This window comes from Ceratotherium simum, chromosome 2, assembly GCF_057802395.1.
Source record: "Ceratotherium simum simum isolate JZ-2026a chromosome 2, ASM5780239v1, whole genome shotgun sequence".
Taxonomy (NCBI): Eukaryota; Metazoa; Chordata; class Mammalia; order Perissodactyla; family Rhinocerotidae; genus Ceratotherium; species Ceratotherium simum.
Genome location: NC_141901.1, coordinates 25,790,536 through 25,809,296, shown reverse-complemented (window position 1 = coordinate 25,809,296; position 18,761 = coordinate 25,790,536). Strand labels below are relative to the sequence as shown.

The window sequence follows — 18,761 nt, the reverse complement described above, 5'->3', positions numbered from 1 at the left end:
TTCACACCTCTTCTCACACTGGTTCTGCTTTGCTTTCCACCTTCGGCCTCCTTGCTCTGCCCCAGACTGAATTCTCCCCCTGGCTCTACTGCTTTTGGCAGCCTGGTCTTGCCTGGATCTGGAGGCCCAGCCCTTGACACCCTCTGGTCTCCCATCCCTCTCAAGTGCCCCCAGCGTTCCCACTAGGTTCACCCAGGCCCTCGAGAAGAAACCAAAGAGGACAGGTCTCCAGTTCACCTGGCTGGGCAGGAAAGTTACCCACAGCAACCTCAGAGCCCAGGCAGGTCCACCGCCTGCACATGGAGAGGCTGACGGGACGTGGAGTAGCAGAGAAAGCTTTCAGAAGTGTTTCCAACCAGGCCTTTAAGTAAGAGGGCATAACAGTGGACGGGCAGATTTTTACTTGGGGGAGAGCAAACCCCTGGTGTGGGGGACGCGAAAAGCAAAGAAAGGACAGCATTGGCAATAGTCGTAGAGCCCTAACGGTGACAGTCAGCTCTGTATTATGCTCAGCACCTCAGTGTCGGGGGGAGAAAGGGCCTATGAACGTCACCTACTCCTGCAGGCCCTCACCTCCCACCCTGACTGTGGCCCCCTGAGAGACCGCCTTGTTTTCACCGTCTGAGCCCCAGGTGATGACAACCGTGAACATGTTTCTACATAGGAACACTCCCTCTACACTCCAGATTCTCGGCCCTTTCCCCTCTGCATGTGTCAACCAGAGCTGTGTACAGCCCTGCCACTCACCTGTGCTCCTCAAAGTGCTGTCAACCAGCAGCACCAGCATCAGCTGGGCGCTTATTAGGGATGCAATGTGACCCCTCCCCAGACCTACTGAATTAGAATCTGCATTTTAACGAGATTGAAGCTGATTTGTGTGCACATTAAATATTGAGAGACACTAGTTGACAGAACTAAGCCGGGGACGAGGCAGCTCCCCTTGGCCGCCTCTGTCAGTAGAATGTTCCCAGGGCCCTTGTGTGGGGGGGATCCAAGGCCGTTCACCACCCCACTGCAGGCACACACAGGCGGGGCAGGCTAGTGGAAAGGACGTGGGGTCTGGAGTTGGAGGATCTGAGTTGAAGTTCTAGTCCTGCCACACACTCGCCGCTTCACTTCTCTGAGCCTCACCTTCCCCATATGGAAAACAGGAGCGATAACAGTATCAACTTCACAAAGCTATCACAAAGATCAGATGAGATAAAATATGGGAAAGTGCTCTGTCCAAAGTAAAGGGGGGTGCAGATGTAAAAAGTACATGTGCACACACACAAAGATGTGCAAACGTTACAGAGTCCAAAGCCAGAAGGTCACCCAGTCCACGGCTTCAACAGACTCAGCTACATTGAAAACACCCAAGGGCAGCAACAAGCAGGTCCTGACAAGTTAAGCTGGGGCACAGAGGGAAAAATGAGACATAGCTTTGGGTCTCGTGCAAACGTAGCCAGGAACAGGGATCAGGAATTTAACCTCACCTCCCATATCTTCAGTTTTGTAAGCCAAGTCATGGGAAAGGAATCATGGTCTTCTAATTGTACTTTAAAATCTGTTAAACTGTAGGTGGTGGCTTTTTTGTCCTATTCATACCTGAATCAGGATGGGATTATGGGGAATCAAAGGACAAAGATGGGAATTACAAATCAAGTAGGGACAGGTGGTAGGCGATGTGCCAAGATTTCAGAGGCCTCTTCCCAATGCCATCTTGCTTAAGACATTTGTTTCATATGCCCTCCAGAGCAGACAGGGTGGGCAGATACCCTTAGAACCCAAGTTCAGAGCTCATTTAACTTTCTCATTTTATAATTAACAAAACTGAGATTAAGAACGTGTCCTAATGGTAAACTTGGGGTAGAACCCAGGTGCCAACAACTAGTCCAGGGCACCAGGTACTTCCCCCAAGGGGTCCTGCTCCATTCAATCACTTAGGAGCCTCCAGAGGAAGAGTGAGGAGTGGTGATGAGCTGGTAGGAAAGTTTCCTGGGGAGAGCTTTATGGAGGAGGCATCTTTGAGTTGTGGCTCTACAGAGGGGAGAGTTTTGTCTGGGATTCAATCCTCCCAGGCCCTCACTGATATGATAAAGGCAGGGAATTGGGAGGGAGCCAGGGAGGGGAAAGGTTGCCTGGAAGGGTCACCTACATGGATCAGATTAGAGTTTGGGCTGAGGTGGAGCAGAAGACAGAGTAGGCCAGGAGGCTGATGAGGTGGCAGAAAGTTCCGTCACATTTATGAGACTGCATGTGAGGGAAGCCTTGGGAGGGCTGTGCAGGGCCAGGGCCAGACCCCCATCTGTGGGTGAAGAAAACAGTTTTAGCGGCTATATGACAAATGACGAGAGAAAGATGGAGGCTGACATACAATTCAATTCATGGAGATTTTCGGCAAGAGTCAGCAGAGGGAGAGTGTGGAGTAGGGTGACCAGTTTGCCCGCGACTGAGGAGTTTCTCAGGATATGGAGCTTTAAATGCTAAAACCAGGACAGTCTCAGGCGAAATGAGACAGCTCGTCACCCTGGGGGAGCAGTCTGGCTGGGCCTGAGGGTGACAGCTGGAGGGACGTGAAAGAGAAGGCTGGCCAAGAATGAGGGGCTGGAATCTTCACCTGCAAACCTTGGACTTGAACCGCAAAGGCAGAGAGTGGCAATTTAGCTGTGATTCTAGTAACTTAAATTACCGTCTACTAAGTGCCAGGCACTGCATGAAGAAATCAAGGAATAAAAAATGAAGAAGGTTCCAAAATCCAGAGGAAAAATTAGTCATGTGTTAATCATATACGAAAGCGCCTCTAAAGAACAAACAAAGTACCATGGAAAGAAAAATTAAGGAGAGAGACTCTAGCTGCACACAGGCTGAAGGAGGCAGTGGGAAGTAGAATCCGAGCTGGGTTTTGAGGCTGGATTGGGTTTTGATGGGAGGAGGTGAGGTAGGCTGAAGGACATTCCAAGGGAGAGGACATGTGCAGAAGTAAGCGCATAGCATGTTCTGTAACTGTCATATGGTGGGCCTGGCGTCAGACAACTGCATGAAGATGCAATCTGCGTTGTAGCTGGAAGTATTAGTTTATATGAGATCCCTGGGTCTGGACTTTATTCTGAGGCTGTAAGGAACCATCAAAGATTTTAGAACAAGAAAATGACAGAGATCAGAGCTAGAAAGTCAACAAAGGGTTGTTCTTAATCATCTGCAGTGGAGTCCATAACCCCCTTCGGTATTACTTCCCACCATCTTATGACCTCCACCAGCTGGAATTTCTCTCTAATGTCTAACACAAAGCTCTTTTCTGAGATCCTGATGCTTTCTGTGCTTTGTGACTCTCTCTGTCAAGCAGAGAGTTCTACTGGGTTCTAAGTAGACATTACTCATAAAAAAGCAAAGGAAAATGATATTTTACTCTGAGATTCAAAGAATGAACTAAATACTTGGACCTTATTCCAAGAACCATCCAGGAGAAGAAACACAACGTCCGCAAGAATATTCCTTATGAGAAAAAAAAAATCCTGTTCTGGGAAGTTGCTCAAGGAGGAAAAGAGGAAAAAGAGAGGGAAGAGGAGGAGGAGGAAAAAGGTGGTGTCCTGAGTTAAACTGCAGCACCCCAAAAGATATGTCCAAGCCCTAAGTCCCAGTGCCATGAACGTGACCTTATTTGGAAATAGGGTCTTGGCAGACGTAATTAATCTAAGGATCTCAAGAGGTGATCATCCTGGATTTAGGGTGGGCCCTGAATGCAGTGTCTTTATGAGAGAAAGGAGAGGGAGATTTGACACACAGAGGCAAGGAATGAAGGCCATCTGCACAAAGAGGCAGAGATTGGAGTTATGCTTCCATAAGCAAAGGAATGCCAGGAGCCACCAGAAGCTGGAAGAAGCAAGGAAGTGTTCTTCCCTAGAACCTTTGGAGGGAACGTGGCCCTCCAACACCTTGATTTCGTACCTCTGGCCTCCAAAAGTGTGAGAGAATAAATTTCTGTTTTAAGCCACCTAGTGTGTGGTAATCTGTTACAGCAGCCACAGGAAACTAACACACTTGGGGATCTGCCGTCTGAGTATATGCTGGGAGGTGGTGGGGAGATGCCGCAGCACCACTCTCAAGAAGCTCCAATCTGATGGTTTTCTTTTCCTTGGGAAGCTCCAGACTGCTAAGGGAAATTTAAGATTGCTAGACCATAGAAGACATATGCAAATAATAGAAAAGACATGCAAATAAAGTGGAAACTAAGTCAACAACAATTGAAAGTTAGAGTCTGGATGCCTTGGAGAGCCTAAGAAAGCCAGAGGCCAGGCTCCTCTATGGGGCTGTCCTTGGCCTCGGTGAGGGGAGGAAGCAGGACCTGCCCTGGACATTTGTTCCAAGCTCAGGGCCGGGGCCTTGGATGTACCGCTTCCCACTGTTTCAATGGAGGAGTGTCTTTTGTCTCCTGAACCAAAGCCTCAGGATCACAAATAACCCAGAGTACACTCACTGGGGGGTTGCAGGAATGAATTATTTGCAAACGCCATGAAAGGTCCCTGGCCTAAAAGACCCTGCACCCAGAGTGCTTTACACGTACAGTTTCTGTTCTCCCCAGGCCCTTTCCCACCCCTATTCTCAGCCCATTGTAATTACTAAGGATTTGAGGTTCAAGCAAGTGGCCCCAAATGGGGGCACTGACCCTCCATAAAGTACACATGTAGGCAAATAACAACTGACCACCACATGGCACATTCCAGGGTTTTCAAGCTTACAGATGTCAAGCTAATCTTTACCTCTAACACAGAGGGAGAAAAAAATACTTCCCTAGCCAAGCAAAGCCGACCCACAACACCAGCTGGTAAAGGAACAGGATGCTTGGGGTGCCTGGATCCAGGGGATGATTGGTGGATTATCCAGCCCTCTTCTCCTTGGCTGCCTCCTTTAGAACTAATCACTAACAGAAGGAAATGCTGCATGCTGCTCTCTCTCTCTCTCACACACACACACACACACACACACACACACACACGACAGCAGCAACACTGAACACTGCTGGCAGAGAGACCAGTCCATTGGGAAGCCTGCAAACTTCCAGCCACAAGTGTGAGAGGGGCGTGCATGCACACGTGCAAACACCGCCTGGCTCTGCAGGAGGGGATGGTAGTAGCCAAAACCCATGCAGTGACAAAGGGGCAGCTGCTTATGCTCTGGCCTGCCCATCACCCCAGAGCACACAGAGCAGTCAGCAGCAGTGGGAGAGAGGGAAGGAAGAAGCAGAGAGCACAGGGGGTGCCGCCCCTGTGTGGGGCGTGGGATGCAGCTCTACTACGAGGTGGTTGGGGCTGGTGGAAGTGGAAGCGCTGCTTGAAATGACTGGTTATAGATTCCAAGGAGTTTTGTCGCTCATGACCACAGATAATTAGGAGCTGCCTTCAGTGCGAGTCAACACGCCACAAGCTGACAGCATCCCAGTTCAGGTTCTAACCTGAGAGAATGTCAGAATGGAATTAGGAGGAGCTTAAACACAAAGACCATCCTGGCAGCTTCCCAGCTGCCTCAACACGCAGCCTAATAGCAAACCAAAGCCACGCCGCTGCTCTGCCCCTCTGGCCTGGAGGCGGAAGGACGGGAAAATTGGGTTTGGCATGCAGGCCCTTCCCTGGGTTTTTCTCCCAGACCAGCTCACAGTTTGGGGTTAGCAAAGGCCTCTACCTCTCTGGGCAAGACATTTAGCTGTGCAGAGCAGGCACCAGGTTTCTGTCTTCAATAAATAATGTCTGCAAAATCCACTCAACCTCCTGAAGCTCTCCAGTCTCGGGTATCCTTTGCCTTTATTTCTCAGGCCCCTTTCTTTCCCTTAGCCCAATTCTTTCCCCAGATCCTCACTGTCCCAGGGCAAAAGACAGTGGCTCCCACTCCGGACCAATGTTCTGAGTCCTCCCCAGAGCCAAGTGCAAACCAAATAGAGATGTCAGAGAAAAGCAGTGCCCTTCACACCTCCTGAGTCTTATATAATCATTCCATCATCTCTTTTATGAAATCAAATTCCTATGGCAAAATTCCTCCACTTGCTTCAGTGAGGAACTTTTGGGAAGGAAAGGTTGCCAGCTTATATGCTGGCATGCTGTCAGCTACAGAGCCCTCAGTAGAGCACTTTTCTTTGCCAGGATTTTCAGTATTGTTTTAAATTGAGATATAATTGACATATAACATTCTATTAGTTTCAGGTGTACAACATAATGATTCAATATTTGTACATATTGTGAAATGATCACTGCAGTAAGTCCAGTTAACATCCATCAGCAAGGATTTTTCGTATTCTATGCCATTTCCTAACTCTGCCAGTGTTCTCTTCTTTTTCCATGTTATTCTTCCGCCCCCTGCCATCTGCCAAAGGATTTGTCCCATGCCAGGGGAAGCCCTCTCCCTGCTTACAGTCACCGGGCCCAGCTTCACTTCTCTATTCATCCCGATGGTTAGAGAGGTCCCACAGGGTTAGGATGCTGACCCTAGATGCTGATCGCACCTCAGCAACAGGAAGTGCCAAATGTATGCATGCTCCAGCCTGGGGAGCGAAGGAGTTTAGGTGCTATGATATGAACAAGTAGCCCTCTTAAAAATTCATACTCTGTGAACCACAAGCTATTTTCGTGTCTGGTTTAAGCATTTGCAAGAAGTGTGCTGGGAAATGCAGCAGAACTCAGGAGCTGTCTGCAGATAGATCTCCAAAGGGTAAGGCACCATCTTAGCAGGCTGCCTGTAGCAAGGGGCTTTTTAAAAGTTAAATCTGTCATGGAAAATATGCCGGTTCTTGCTATAGCAAGGGGCAGTCAAGGAGCAGCCCGGGGACAGTCAGGTGGATGTAAAAGCCTGGCAAGTGAAAGGTTTGAGGAGCTGCTGGGTTCCTATAACATCGTGCAAATGAGAGTAGAAGAGACATCAAGCCCACTCTGGCCCCCTGAAAACATCATGTCCTAGTCCACGTTGATCCACTTCTCCTTGAGTCTCTAGATACCTCCAGAAAAGGCGAATCCTGAAGCTGCCCTACCATGTCAGTCTGAGACAAATTCCCATCTGGAGTCTTCAGGCAACCTCCTCTTAGGTAAAATCAGGTGGGGAAGGAGCAAGAAAAAAACTGGGGGATGGGGAAATTGGCTAGTGGTTTCCATCAGCAGGCCCTCTCTTCTCAGATTCTTACTGAATGATGATTCAGATCCACTGTTCTCCCATCATCCAGGCAGACACCTTCCTGATTAAGTATCAGTCATTTAACCAACCATCTCTGTGCCCTGTCCATGATGAGGCACAGGGGTACTCTCCATGGGGCATAGAGGTGCCTTCCATGAGGCATAGGGGTACCCACAGAGAACTGGATTTCTCTCCCAGTCAGGTAAATTCCCACCTCTCCATCAAGATCCAGCTCAAAAGTTACCTCCTCAAATCCTTTGCTAATTTTGCCCTGGCTAGAAAAGGCCTTAGACTTACGGCTATCAAATTCCCATTCTGACATTAAGGCCTCTCTCCAGCCCTTATTCTGGGCCACGGTCTGACCCTTCAGGGGCCTGCCTAGCTGCAAATCTCCAGTCAAGCTGGCCATCCAAGTGACAGCTGGGGGTCATTCCTCTGGCCTCTCATGATGGACTGAAACAAACCGCAGCTCTGAATATTCCTGCCACAAACCAAACATTCAAATGTCATCAGCCTTCTAGCCCTGGTGCCTCCATGAAGCTCAGACGCCCTAGTGGCCGAGGGCCTGCTCTCTAATGGAATTACACAGGAAACAGGCAAGGCATGCCACAGCCTCCAAAGCCACTGTTTGGTTGACAGCCTCCTCCAGGGAACCGAGGGCGCCTGAGCCAGGGCTGCTATCCCCAGATCAGTCAAGTGGGGTCCCCATTCAGAGAAGTGGCACAAAGCAAGAATATGGTCTTGGCAATTGCCAGACTTGGGCTCAAATTCTAGCTCCAATTAGCTCATTGGATCTGGGGCAAACTATTTCACTTAACTGGGCCTCAGTTTCCTCAGCACCTAAATGAGATAATAATGCATATAAAGTCTTAAGCACATACTTAGCCTGGGAAACACTTGATAAATGGGGGTAATTATTATTACTTTATGTTGGCATCAGTGGTACCTACAGAGGCTGAGAGACCTCTACACCCAGGGCCTGGGGAAGAGAAAAGGGGAAAGGGATGATATGGGATATGTGGGCAAAGCTTCAGAGGGAGAAAGAAGGAGAAGTGTCTCTACAGATTCATATTACAGTCAAGGCTTGAAAAATTTATAACTAGAGGGAGGCACATGCCCTGTATCCGTTGGTAGACTTGCAGGTACATTTGTTGGTTGGTTGGTTGGTTGGTTGGTTGGTTGATCAGCTGGTCTGTTCATTTGTTCATTCATTCATTCATTCATTCATTCATTCAATTACTAAAGGCTTACTTTGTAACAAGCTCTAAGAGAGCTGATCAGGACAGAGAGGTGAATCAGGCAGACAAGGCCCAGCCCTCATGGAGCTTCTAGATAGCAAGAAAGACACAGTGAACAGTTCATTGGAAGTATAATGTGAGCTACAAAAAGAAGGTGACCAGTGCTTATTGGATCAAAAGAGAGGGGGCCTCACCTACACTAGAGAGATTTAAGAGAAGCTATACGGAGTCAGGGCCCCACTGTGGATTCAGAATTTCACAAGTAAACTGCAACCAACAAAGTTTGCAGTGAGAAGCACCAAAATTGTGTGGGACCGTGACACACATTATACCAGAAACCATCTGTAGGGACATCTGGGCTGAAATAGATTTCAGCCCAGTATGTGAGCTCCTGATCCAGGTGTTCAAAGCCCCCTTGGAGGGGTTGAACTACCATTTGCTTCCATTAATCTAACATCTTAGGAGGTAGGTATTATTATGACAGGCAGCTTGGGTTCAAATCCTGACTCTCCACTTACTACAAGCAGGGGCTAGAATAAAAACCTCCAGGACTCACTGGCAAAATTTATAAGGACATGCTCAAACCAAAGAGTAAATTTTCAGGAGTGGAAGGAGCACTTGAATGGAAACAGGGAAGCACAGAAACGTGGCAGGTGAGGTAGGAACACGAAATTTGACTGAGCCAATAAAAGAATGAGAAAGTAACCTGCAAGGAGGGACTTTGAAGCCAAGGAGCAAACATCCTTCAGCAGCCTTCTTTTAGCACATGTGCTGCCAAAATGAGGACAAAATGCTCTTGATAACATAAGGCTGGCTGCTCACTGGAAAAGGAAGGGGCTACTGGGAGAGGCAGGGGAAGGTGGGGGAAAGCTGAGTTCAGGAGAATGTTCAGAAAGCAGGGAGACTCTGCCAGTAATCTCTGTTTGGGATTTTACCAAGGACCGAGTGAGCAAGACGCCCACTGCTAAGAGTATCTTTGGCTTCTTGATGTTTCACAGACAAGACCTGTCCATTCTACAGGTCACTGACCATTTGAACCAGAAGAGACATTAAAGAGGATCTAGTCCCTGTTTTCTAAAGATGTTCTGCAAAATACTAACTCTGACAAATGTTAATAGTTATATTATAATAGATAATAAATACTTAGTATAATTCAAAAAAGTGTTCAGGGGCTAAATAAACGTGAGAAATCTTAGGCTAAACATTGATACATCAAGAAGCCAACTTACTCATCTGGGGATTGAACCCATGATCTGGGACTCATTAGCACCCCTCTATTTATTGTGAGTCAACCACACACTTCTAAGAAAGTATTAGGAAGGTACATTACTCTCCAAAGGACTGCACTGGCCTCACGGTCCTCTAAAGTAGGCCAGATCTTTTCTCACTTGCAGCAAACACACGATGTAACAGTCCATCAAGGTTGATAAGTGTTAAGATAAATTACAACTTCCCTCCCCCAGCACCTCCCCCATGTTGGACTCTACCATTTCCTCCATCCATTCTGTCGTAGGGGGAAATCAGATCCATGATGAGTCCAACAGCGCCATTCTTTACCAAATCTCACTGAGGAATCACTTGGTTCTCTGGTGCTACTTGAGGGGTCCAGGCACAGATCTCGGAATCATCTGGATGGGAGGCTTCTAGGTGTTAAAATTCAGCCCCTACTCCTCTTTTAAAACTTTTAGCACCTGGTGGGTTCTCTGCATTTCCAAAAAAGCTAAGCTCATCAACAACAATAACGATAACAACATATACATTGAGAACTTGCTACATCAAAGCACCCTTCTAAGGTACTGTTACTGTTCCTATTTTATAAATGAATGAATTTTGGACCAGAGAGTTTAGGTAACTAGCCCCAGGTCACTAAGGAGAGCCAGGATTTACACCCAAGTACTTTGACTCTAAAGGCCACAGTTTTAACCAGCACTCCCTACTGCCTCCATTATTCTATGAGCCAAACTATTATGGCTCCTGTCATCCCTCTCCGCTGTGCTGCCTTCATTCCTACAGATAATGGAAGGGAACCAACTCGACTGTGCACCTGCTACATGTAAGGCACTGTGCCCAGCACTTGATCATCCTTCCCTACAGCCAGCCTTTGGGGTAGGCAGTATGAATCCACAGAAGAGGAATAGTAATGCTTGGTCAAACTCCCCCCCACCCCCCCATGCCCCCAACTAGCAAGTGGCTGAGCCCAGATGTGACAATATAGCTTTAAAGCCCATACTCATTCCAGAACTTTACCGCTTCCTTGGAAATGGCCAGATATAGCCTGACCACCTGCAGTTTAGGCTGATTTATGCATGATGAAGCATGGAACACTTCCATTATCTCCCACCCCTGAGATCATGATGGGGTTCTGCTATGTGGTTTGGGGGGTATTAGGGAGGATTCCTGGGGATCCATGGAAGGCTGTACAGGTCCCTAACATCACTCTCTGATCCCCTTGAGGAAAAAGGGACTTGGCTTTGATTTACATTTTGTTGTCCTGAAAGAACTATGGTCATATCACTCACATCATCTGTCCCCTTTCCCCACCCCTAATTCCAGCACTCTGATTTTACTACCTTTATGGCTTGACAGTCTAATAGATGACTTTAACTCCACAGAAGCCCTCACCACAGAGGGATGACAAGGTAAATATAGGCTATGTAGAGATCATTTAAAAAACTTAGGCTATGATGATTCAGTGGGGAAGGGGATGCATTTCTAAGCATCCAACTTTGTGTCCTTTCTTCCAATCTTACCGGCCTTCCACACGAATTTGTTCAGGGAGAAAATGGAAAGGCTTTCCAATGCCACTTATGAGCAGAGCTCTCTCCAAACCTCCAGTGCTTCGATCTTCTCTTCTCCAGAATAAAATGCTCTTTGGTTAAAGTGGGCTAGAAATGTACACAGAGTATTCAAAACAGTTCACTATGGCAACCTCAGTTTTAGAAAACAGCATTAGGAGGCCTCTGCTTTTAAATCACCGGTAAGTATAGTTCCGGCTCCCTCCCAAACTCACTAGGTTGGAGCCTTATCAAGCGAAGGAAAATCCATCCTGGAATAAATTACTATAAGCAAACACTATGTGAAACATCACAAGAACACAACAACACTGGCTTTAAAAATAAATCCCCACACACAGAGAATGAGAACCACCCTACCAATTAACTACGTGCTAATCATCCCATGCGCTGGCTGCTGTTAATTACCCGATTGCTTGTCTGCAATACATCATTTAATTGTGGTACATTTCCTCTACTGTCCTAACAATGAGCACGAGGACCCAATCCCCTAGCTATCACCTGGGAAGTGAACCCTCATCCCAGTTGAAAGGAGAGTAGAGCCCAGGTGAAACACTGATTAAACAAAGGGTCTGGTTATAAACAAAGGGGAGCAAAGCATGAACTCAGAACCTCCAAGGGTGAGGGGGGATGAAGGTGAAGGGAGGGGATGGATAGTGGGGAGGAGAAGGGAACAAATATGTATTCAGTGGTTCCTACAGGTACTATGTCACTTTTAATTTTTGTTGTTGGTGGTGAGGAAGATTGGCCCTGGGCTAACATGTGTGCCCATCTTCCTCTACTTTATATGTAGGACACCTGCCACAGCATGGCTTGATAAGCGGTGCATAGGTCTGTGCCTGGGATCCGAACCTGCGAACCCAGAACTGCCGAAGCGGAGCGCATAAACTCAACCACTATGCGCCACTGGGCCAGCCCCTAATTTTTGTTGTTTTAATGTATGTGATCTTCTCAATAAACCTAACTAGGAGGGACTTTTATTAGACTCTTTTTACAGATGAGAAAACTGAGGCTTAGAATAGTTCAGTAACTTGCCGAAGGGCACACAGCTAGTCAGTAGTCAAACCAGGATTCAAACCTAGGTCCTTAGCCCCAAAGCTGGTGTTCTTTTTAGTAAGTTACTAATATTATGGCCAGGTCAGCCTGCTGCCTAACCGAAGTGAAGCGTGTATGCCTCCCCTGGACACCCAGCAATGGCGTGGCTGTCCCTATGAGGGGCACGTCTCCCAACCTGGGATATTACTGTGATTACTATACAAATTTCTGAGTGTGCTGGGGGCTGGGGAGAAGGCCACTGGAGATACTGTGGAGACAACCCGTGCCAGCCCTGAAAAGTCAACAGACTGGGAGAAAGCAGAAGCCAAAGAATGCCAGCATGGGAAAAGCTGAGAGCCATACTTCACAGAGGCCTACCACAGTATGCGACACTCCTTAGCGGGAGGGGCACACGCAGGGTTTGGAATCTGCCACTTATTAGCCGAGTGACCTTGGAAAAGTGATTCTCTTCTCCACAGGGTCCTAGTGTATCCCCTTGAGAAGCGGGGTTGATACTGTAATGTCATGAGGCTGTTCTGAGGACTTAATAAGCTGACATAAAACATATACTGACTGTGATATAGCTTGCACAAGGTCTGGAGTTGGGAATAATGTTACTATTAATATTGTGCTAAGCTCTGATTGCAGACAGAAGACGACTCAGGGCCCAGAGGAAAATGCCCAGAGAGCCTGGCACCCTAGAGAGCCAAGAGTCTGGGATGAGGAAGGCTCCACTTCTCTTCTTTTCATGGACAACTACACGCCGCCTCCTTCAGAAGAAACAATGATGCTGTGCTTTCCTCTTGGCAAAACCCTGACCCCCTGGTGATTGACCTGAGATGTCAGAGCAGCCTAATTTTTCCCGCCATGAATGGAACTGGCCAAAATAGAGAAGTGAGTGCTGACCTCTCCACTGGCAGGAGGTAAAGGGACAGTGAGGCAGCACTATGTCCCTTTCCAGAGAAGATGGCCCCTCCTTTGCTGCAAGAGGTGCAGAGAACCCTGGATAACACCCACCTCACAGAACACTCTGCAGAGCAAGTACCCTGTATAAACAAAGGCAGAGGATCTGCCTTCTTTTTATTTTCCAAAAGGCACAATATAATATAAAGTGGAGTAGGATGTCAAGTAGACAAAACAAAATAATAATCCACAATTTAATTGAGCACATACTACATGCTAGACCTTGTGTGAGAGATTTGTAAGTATTATCTTATGTAATCCTCACAATTATCCTGCAAGGAAGAACTTTTCATTATCCGCATTTTACAGATGAGGAAGCATTTATAACTTGCAGAAGCACTAAGTGGCAAAGGCAGGACGCAGACCGAGATCTCTTCTGGTTCAGAGCCCACAGGCAAGGAAAACCAAAGGTCAAAATGCTGGATTTGACTCCAGGTTCTGCCTCCTTCATCCTCGCCTATGACCTTAGGTGTCTTTGGAGGAAATGGAGGAAGGCGAATGGGTCCCTTCCTGAGTTGGGTCACAAGAGCAGAGCTGAGAGTTGGGTGGTGCTCATTACACATGGGCTTAGAGATAAAGAGATGAGGCTTAGAATAGAGGCCAGTGCAGGCCACGAAGCTGTGAGAAGCAGGAAGAGGCCTAGTCAATGAGTTATTTCTGGCCCCAGTTCTTTCACTACTAATACAGCTCTGTGGCCTTTCTATAAAATGTCGTTTTTTGTGAAATAAGGGTGGTGGGGAAACAGAGGAGAGACTGGATGGCCACTGAGGCACCTTCCAGATCCGAGTTTTTGCCGTGCACTAGAGGAAGTCTACAAGACCAAACCACTCCCCAAACAGATGTCAAAGGCACTGTGTTCTCAGGAATCTCTGCAAATAACACACTTGATTTTGCCAAGATAGAAACAGCCACAAGAATACACTTCACTTTGCCAGAAAAAAAATAGCTATAAGAATAATTCATGCATGTAATGTTCTCCTCTTATGCTCGATGTAACTATGAATTAATTCTCAGAAGGACACAATGAGAGACTACAATGGCAATACCAAAATGACAAGCCTCTTTTTTCCAAGAAAAGAATGGTTACCCCTTTATATAAAGGATCTCACTAAAATTCTCTTGGATGCATACCAGACTCACAGGCATTTGAGATTGGAAGGAAATCTAAAGGTCAATTGATTTGACTTCCCATTGGGTGCCAAAGTCCCCTCCACAATGTCTCTCAGGGGTATCGAGGGGAGGCCTTAAGGATAAGAAGCCTGACAGCACTTAAAGCTGCCTATTGCACTCATTGGGCAGCTCTGATCTTTTCCAAGTTCTTTCTTATACAGCCCACAGCTTTGGTTCCTCCTCTGCACCTTGTGGCCGTGCAGACCATGCTTAATGTTCCTTCACAACAGCCCTTCAAAAATGTGGCCCCGAGTCTTCCATTCTGCACAGGTGTCAATCATTCTGTACTTATAAAAACAATATGACCACTGAGGCATTGCTGTTTTTGTTGTTGTCCTTGTTTTTTTAAGACAGATTTACTTGATCCACAATTATTCCAAGATGATTACTCCTCAAATAACCCAAAGTGTGCATTTTTCCAACTTATATTATGAGCAACACTGAACGCTGATTATAATCAACTTGCTTTCATAACAAGAAGGAATAAATCAAAAAATAGACTTTATGAGAATCCACTGGGCTAAAAGTATCACCAGCAAGCATCATGTTCCCAGATAATCAAGGAAGAACTGTGAGCGTACACTTCTCCACCACTGCCCATTCCTCACTGGAATTTAAATGACCAGCTTTCAAATCACAGAACCATAAAAATCATCTAGCCACAACCTCACATTTTATGATGTGGAAGCTGAGGCCCAGATATCCCATCTCTTTCTCCTTGCCATCCCAAAATGTTTATTAATTTTCTGTACTGAGTTAGGCACTGGGGTACCAAGGCACCAAGAACTGGGGCTATCAAGGCACCAAGCCCCTGCTCTCCCAGGTCTCTGAGCAGGGGCTCACAAGGCAATGCAATTCAAGGGATTTAAAATAGGTGGGGGCATATTGTTGGGGTAACCCAATGAGAGGCATTTGGAAACTTGTACAAAGGCCTTGGAAGATGAAAGATTATTTCCTTCCTCTGTGTCTTTGCTCAAATTGCCCCTCCAACTGGAATACCTGCTCCCTCTCTTTGTTTGGCAAACTCATCCTTTAAGACTCAGCTCAGATATCACCCCCCCACACTTTCTCCCCAACTCCCCCTTTAGCTGCCCTCCTCCTTCATGCTCCACAATACCTTGTACAAATCACACTCATTGAACTTAGCATCACGTACTGCCCTTATCCTTCCCGTGTCGATCTTCTCTGTTAGACTTCAGATCCTGGAGTTAGGGAACTGAGTATTACTCAGTTTTATGTGTCTAGTCTAGTTCAGTTGGCATGTACTGAGTTTGATGAATGAACTAGTAAACACATCAGCAGAGTCTTAAGGGTTAATAGGAGTTTGTCACACACAGAATGAGAGAAAAGAATTCCAGGCCCAGGATGCTGCATGTAGAGACACAGTGCTCTGAAACGGTGTGGTGTGCTTGGAGAGCTGTGCCGAGTTTTCATGGTGGGAGTGTTCGGGGTGGCAGAGGGGGCTGTGGGAAGAGTGACCGAGACTGGGGCTTGGGGGTCAAGTTTGGGCCAGATGTGGAAAAGTGTACAGACGTTATCCTGTAGTTAGGGTGGAAGCAAAACGTCTTTAGAGAGGGGAGTGACATGATGCAATTTGTTTTTAAGGTCACACCAGTGGCCACAGGAGGAAGCACTGCACTGAGGACAGACACAAGACAGGAGGGTGCGTTTGGCACCTACTGCATGATCCAGGACATGGGGAGGGTCTGTATCAGGGGCGTTGTGTCCCAAGAGCTCAGGGAGAGCTCTAAGGGTAGAAGCAAAGTGTGGACTCAGGTTTAAGAGTTTAGGTGAAACCAACAAGATTTGATGAGTAACCTGAAGTGTGGGAGAGGGGGAAGAAGCATCAACAATGAGGCCAGGTTTCTAACTTGGAACCCCAGGCAATACAGACAATGTTAATAGAGACCAGGACCATGTGAAGAGGAACAGTTTGGGGGAAAGATTCTGAGGTCATTTTTGGAAAGATTCCTACGACAATCTTTCCAGTTGATTTCTATAGGTCCAGAGCTACCTCGTAAACTAAAGAGATAGATGAAGTGCTAGAAAATCCATCATGAAAACCTAAAGAGTACAAGACAAATATTTTAATCCTCACAGAGACAGATGGAGCAATTCTGATGATTTGAGGGCAAAAGAAACAACTTCAGACGAGAAATCTTCTGGTTCTTAAAACTACTAACCACTTCTCAACTAGGTACGTTGGCAGTTGCATACAACATATTCTCTAGGCAATCTGATTCCACATCTTTCTTACTTTCTGGACTCAACTGAGTCATTTTCATATCTTTTAAAAAATCATTATTACCAGCTGGCTAATGGCCTCACACCATTTAGCGGGTCCCAGTCACCAGGGAGAATTCAGTTTAAATTAATTAAGTGGCCCCACTCAGCCATTTTATTGACTAACGACCTCAATTTTTACTCATCTTTTCAAAATGCTAGAAGGTCCAGATATTGCTGGGGAGAAGCCCACAGACACACTCATGAATGAATCCCTTCTGCACCAAAAGTGACCCATCTTTTAATCTAGCACATTCCTTTTTCCCTCATTTTACAGCAGAAGCTCTGAAGAGCAAGCAATAAACAGAACCTCTATAGAACAAATTGCTCCACTTAAATATACAGCGCAAGGACTTTCCCGGCCCACGTGGTTATTCTAAGCGTGCAGGGACTGTTCTTGGTAGAAAAGAAACTGAAACTGCCAGCTCACCCTCTTCCTCAAGTTGTAGGTGAGAATGAGGTTCCGGGAGAAGGAGTGGGAGAAGGCCGTGTAGAATTCTAGCACTTTCTGCAGGGCATCCCTTTTGATCACATGCAGGTCACAGTAGGTCAAGGCTCTAACGTTGGCACAGGACTGGGCCAGGGTGGCTTCCTTCCAGAACACGTCTCCAAACACGTCTCCTTTCCCTAAGGAGAGAAAGTAGTGATGAGAAAAGTGTCAGCCAGGAGGGGTGCAGCCATCCAGGCTGGCTTCCTTCTGTCTCCCAGAATCGCTGTCCATTCAGCATTCTGCAGCTTGAGGCCATAAAAGGCAAAAATGATTTTAATTTGAACCTTAACAACCTGCAATTTAAGAAGCTTTAAAATACCATATAATACATGTCCAAGTTTAACCAATGACTTTGGGATCATTAATGTTGCCTCCTAAACATCCTATCCAAAATGGTAACCCCTTGTTATTCTTTATCACATTCCCATTTTTCCAAAACACCAATCATTATCTGTCATTATATTATTTGTTTACTTGTTTATTGCTGTCTCCCAACATGAGAGTTCATGGCTCTCATCCCTCCACGTAACACAGTGTCTGGCACATGTCAATATTTGCAGGCAAAGGAGAAGTAGGAAGGAAGGCGAACCGTGGCTCTCCATTAGTGTGACTAACAGAGAGGTGAATATTAGGCTGTTATGGGGAGGGTGTGACTCCTCATCGGGAGCTGAAGAACAGGAGAGGTCTCCTCTGTTTAGGATGATCTACATGGAAGAAGACAGGCGAGAGTGAGTTCATCCTCTCCCATGCTCCGTCCCCTGCCCTAAGGCTTACGTTTGTATGGCACCTCATTCCTCCCCCTCTCTCCCATAGCTCCTTCCACGTTCCTCACCCCCTGCCAAATGCCCTCCTGCGAGTATAAAAATGTGGGCCCTAGATAAATGGCATCTCCAGGATCCTCTATGACCAGCATTTCACAAAAGTATATTTAATAAGCCCACATAGCCATATTCTGGATCAAACTTCTATCAGTCTCCTCTAAATATATGCTTTTCACACCTAGGGATATGCTTTCTACCTTTTCCAGAGACCAACATTTTAACATATGTCTATGCAGAGCCTAATTCATTCCTGGCACAGCCTCTGGTTATAAATAGCTTGAAATGTTGTTTATCTTGCCTCTAAATTTTCAGCACAGATAAACACAAATTTGAATCCCCAAGGAGCCAGAGAGGAGTATGCAGGGGGAAGGAAACAATGCTACAAGGTTGAGAAGTAACCCTGACAACCCTCAAGAGAGTTGTCAGCTCATGAATCCAGATCAGCCACACTCCACAGCTGGAAGCCAGGTACCTGTGACTCAGCAGGATTAACAGGGCAGCTGTTTTCCTGATTCAGGCTAAAGAGGCCATTAGACTTTCAAGCACCTGGACAGAACCTGACCTTTTCTCAAACACCAAAAAAGTATATAAGTATATAACGTACCCCATGGGCATAGCCTTCTCTAAGCACCTCCACAATGTGAGCTGATAAACAAGTGTACCAGACACATGACTTCACAGTTCTCTATTTTTTTGTGAAATAAGTTATAAACATGGTTTTACTGACTCAATATGAGTAGGGTACATGCTTGGGGTAGCTCTTAGGTAAATATGTCTTCATAACCATGCTATTTAAATTCTCTTATCAGGTGTTTTTCAATCATCTGTAATATGA

At 46.5% G+C, this 18,761-nt stretch overlaps 1 protein-coding gene across 1 annotated transcript in view; it reads right to left on the bottom strand.

The window, feature by feature from the left end:
* Nucleotides 1-18,761, bottom strand: part of KCNH1 (potassium voltage-gated channel subfamily H member 1) — a 356,052-nt gene that overhangs the window by 70,696 nt on the left and 266,595 nt on the right. Inside the window, exon 10 of the mRNA XM_087439445.1 lies at nucleotides 17,046-17,242. Within this exon, the coding sequence (XP_087295571.1) occupies nucleotides 17,046-17,242 (197 nt within the window). The remainder of the gene's footprint in view (nucleotides 1-17,045; nucleotides 17,243-18,761) is intronic.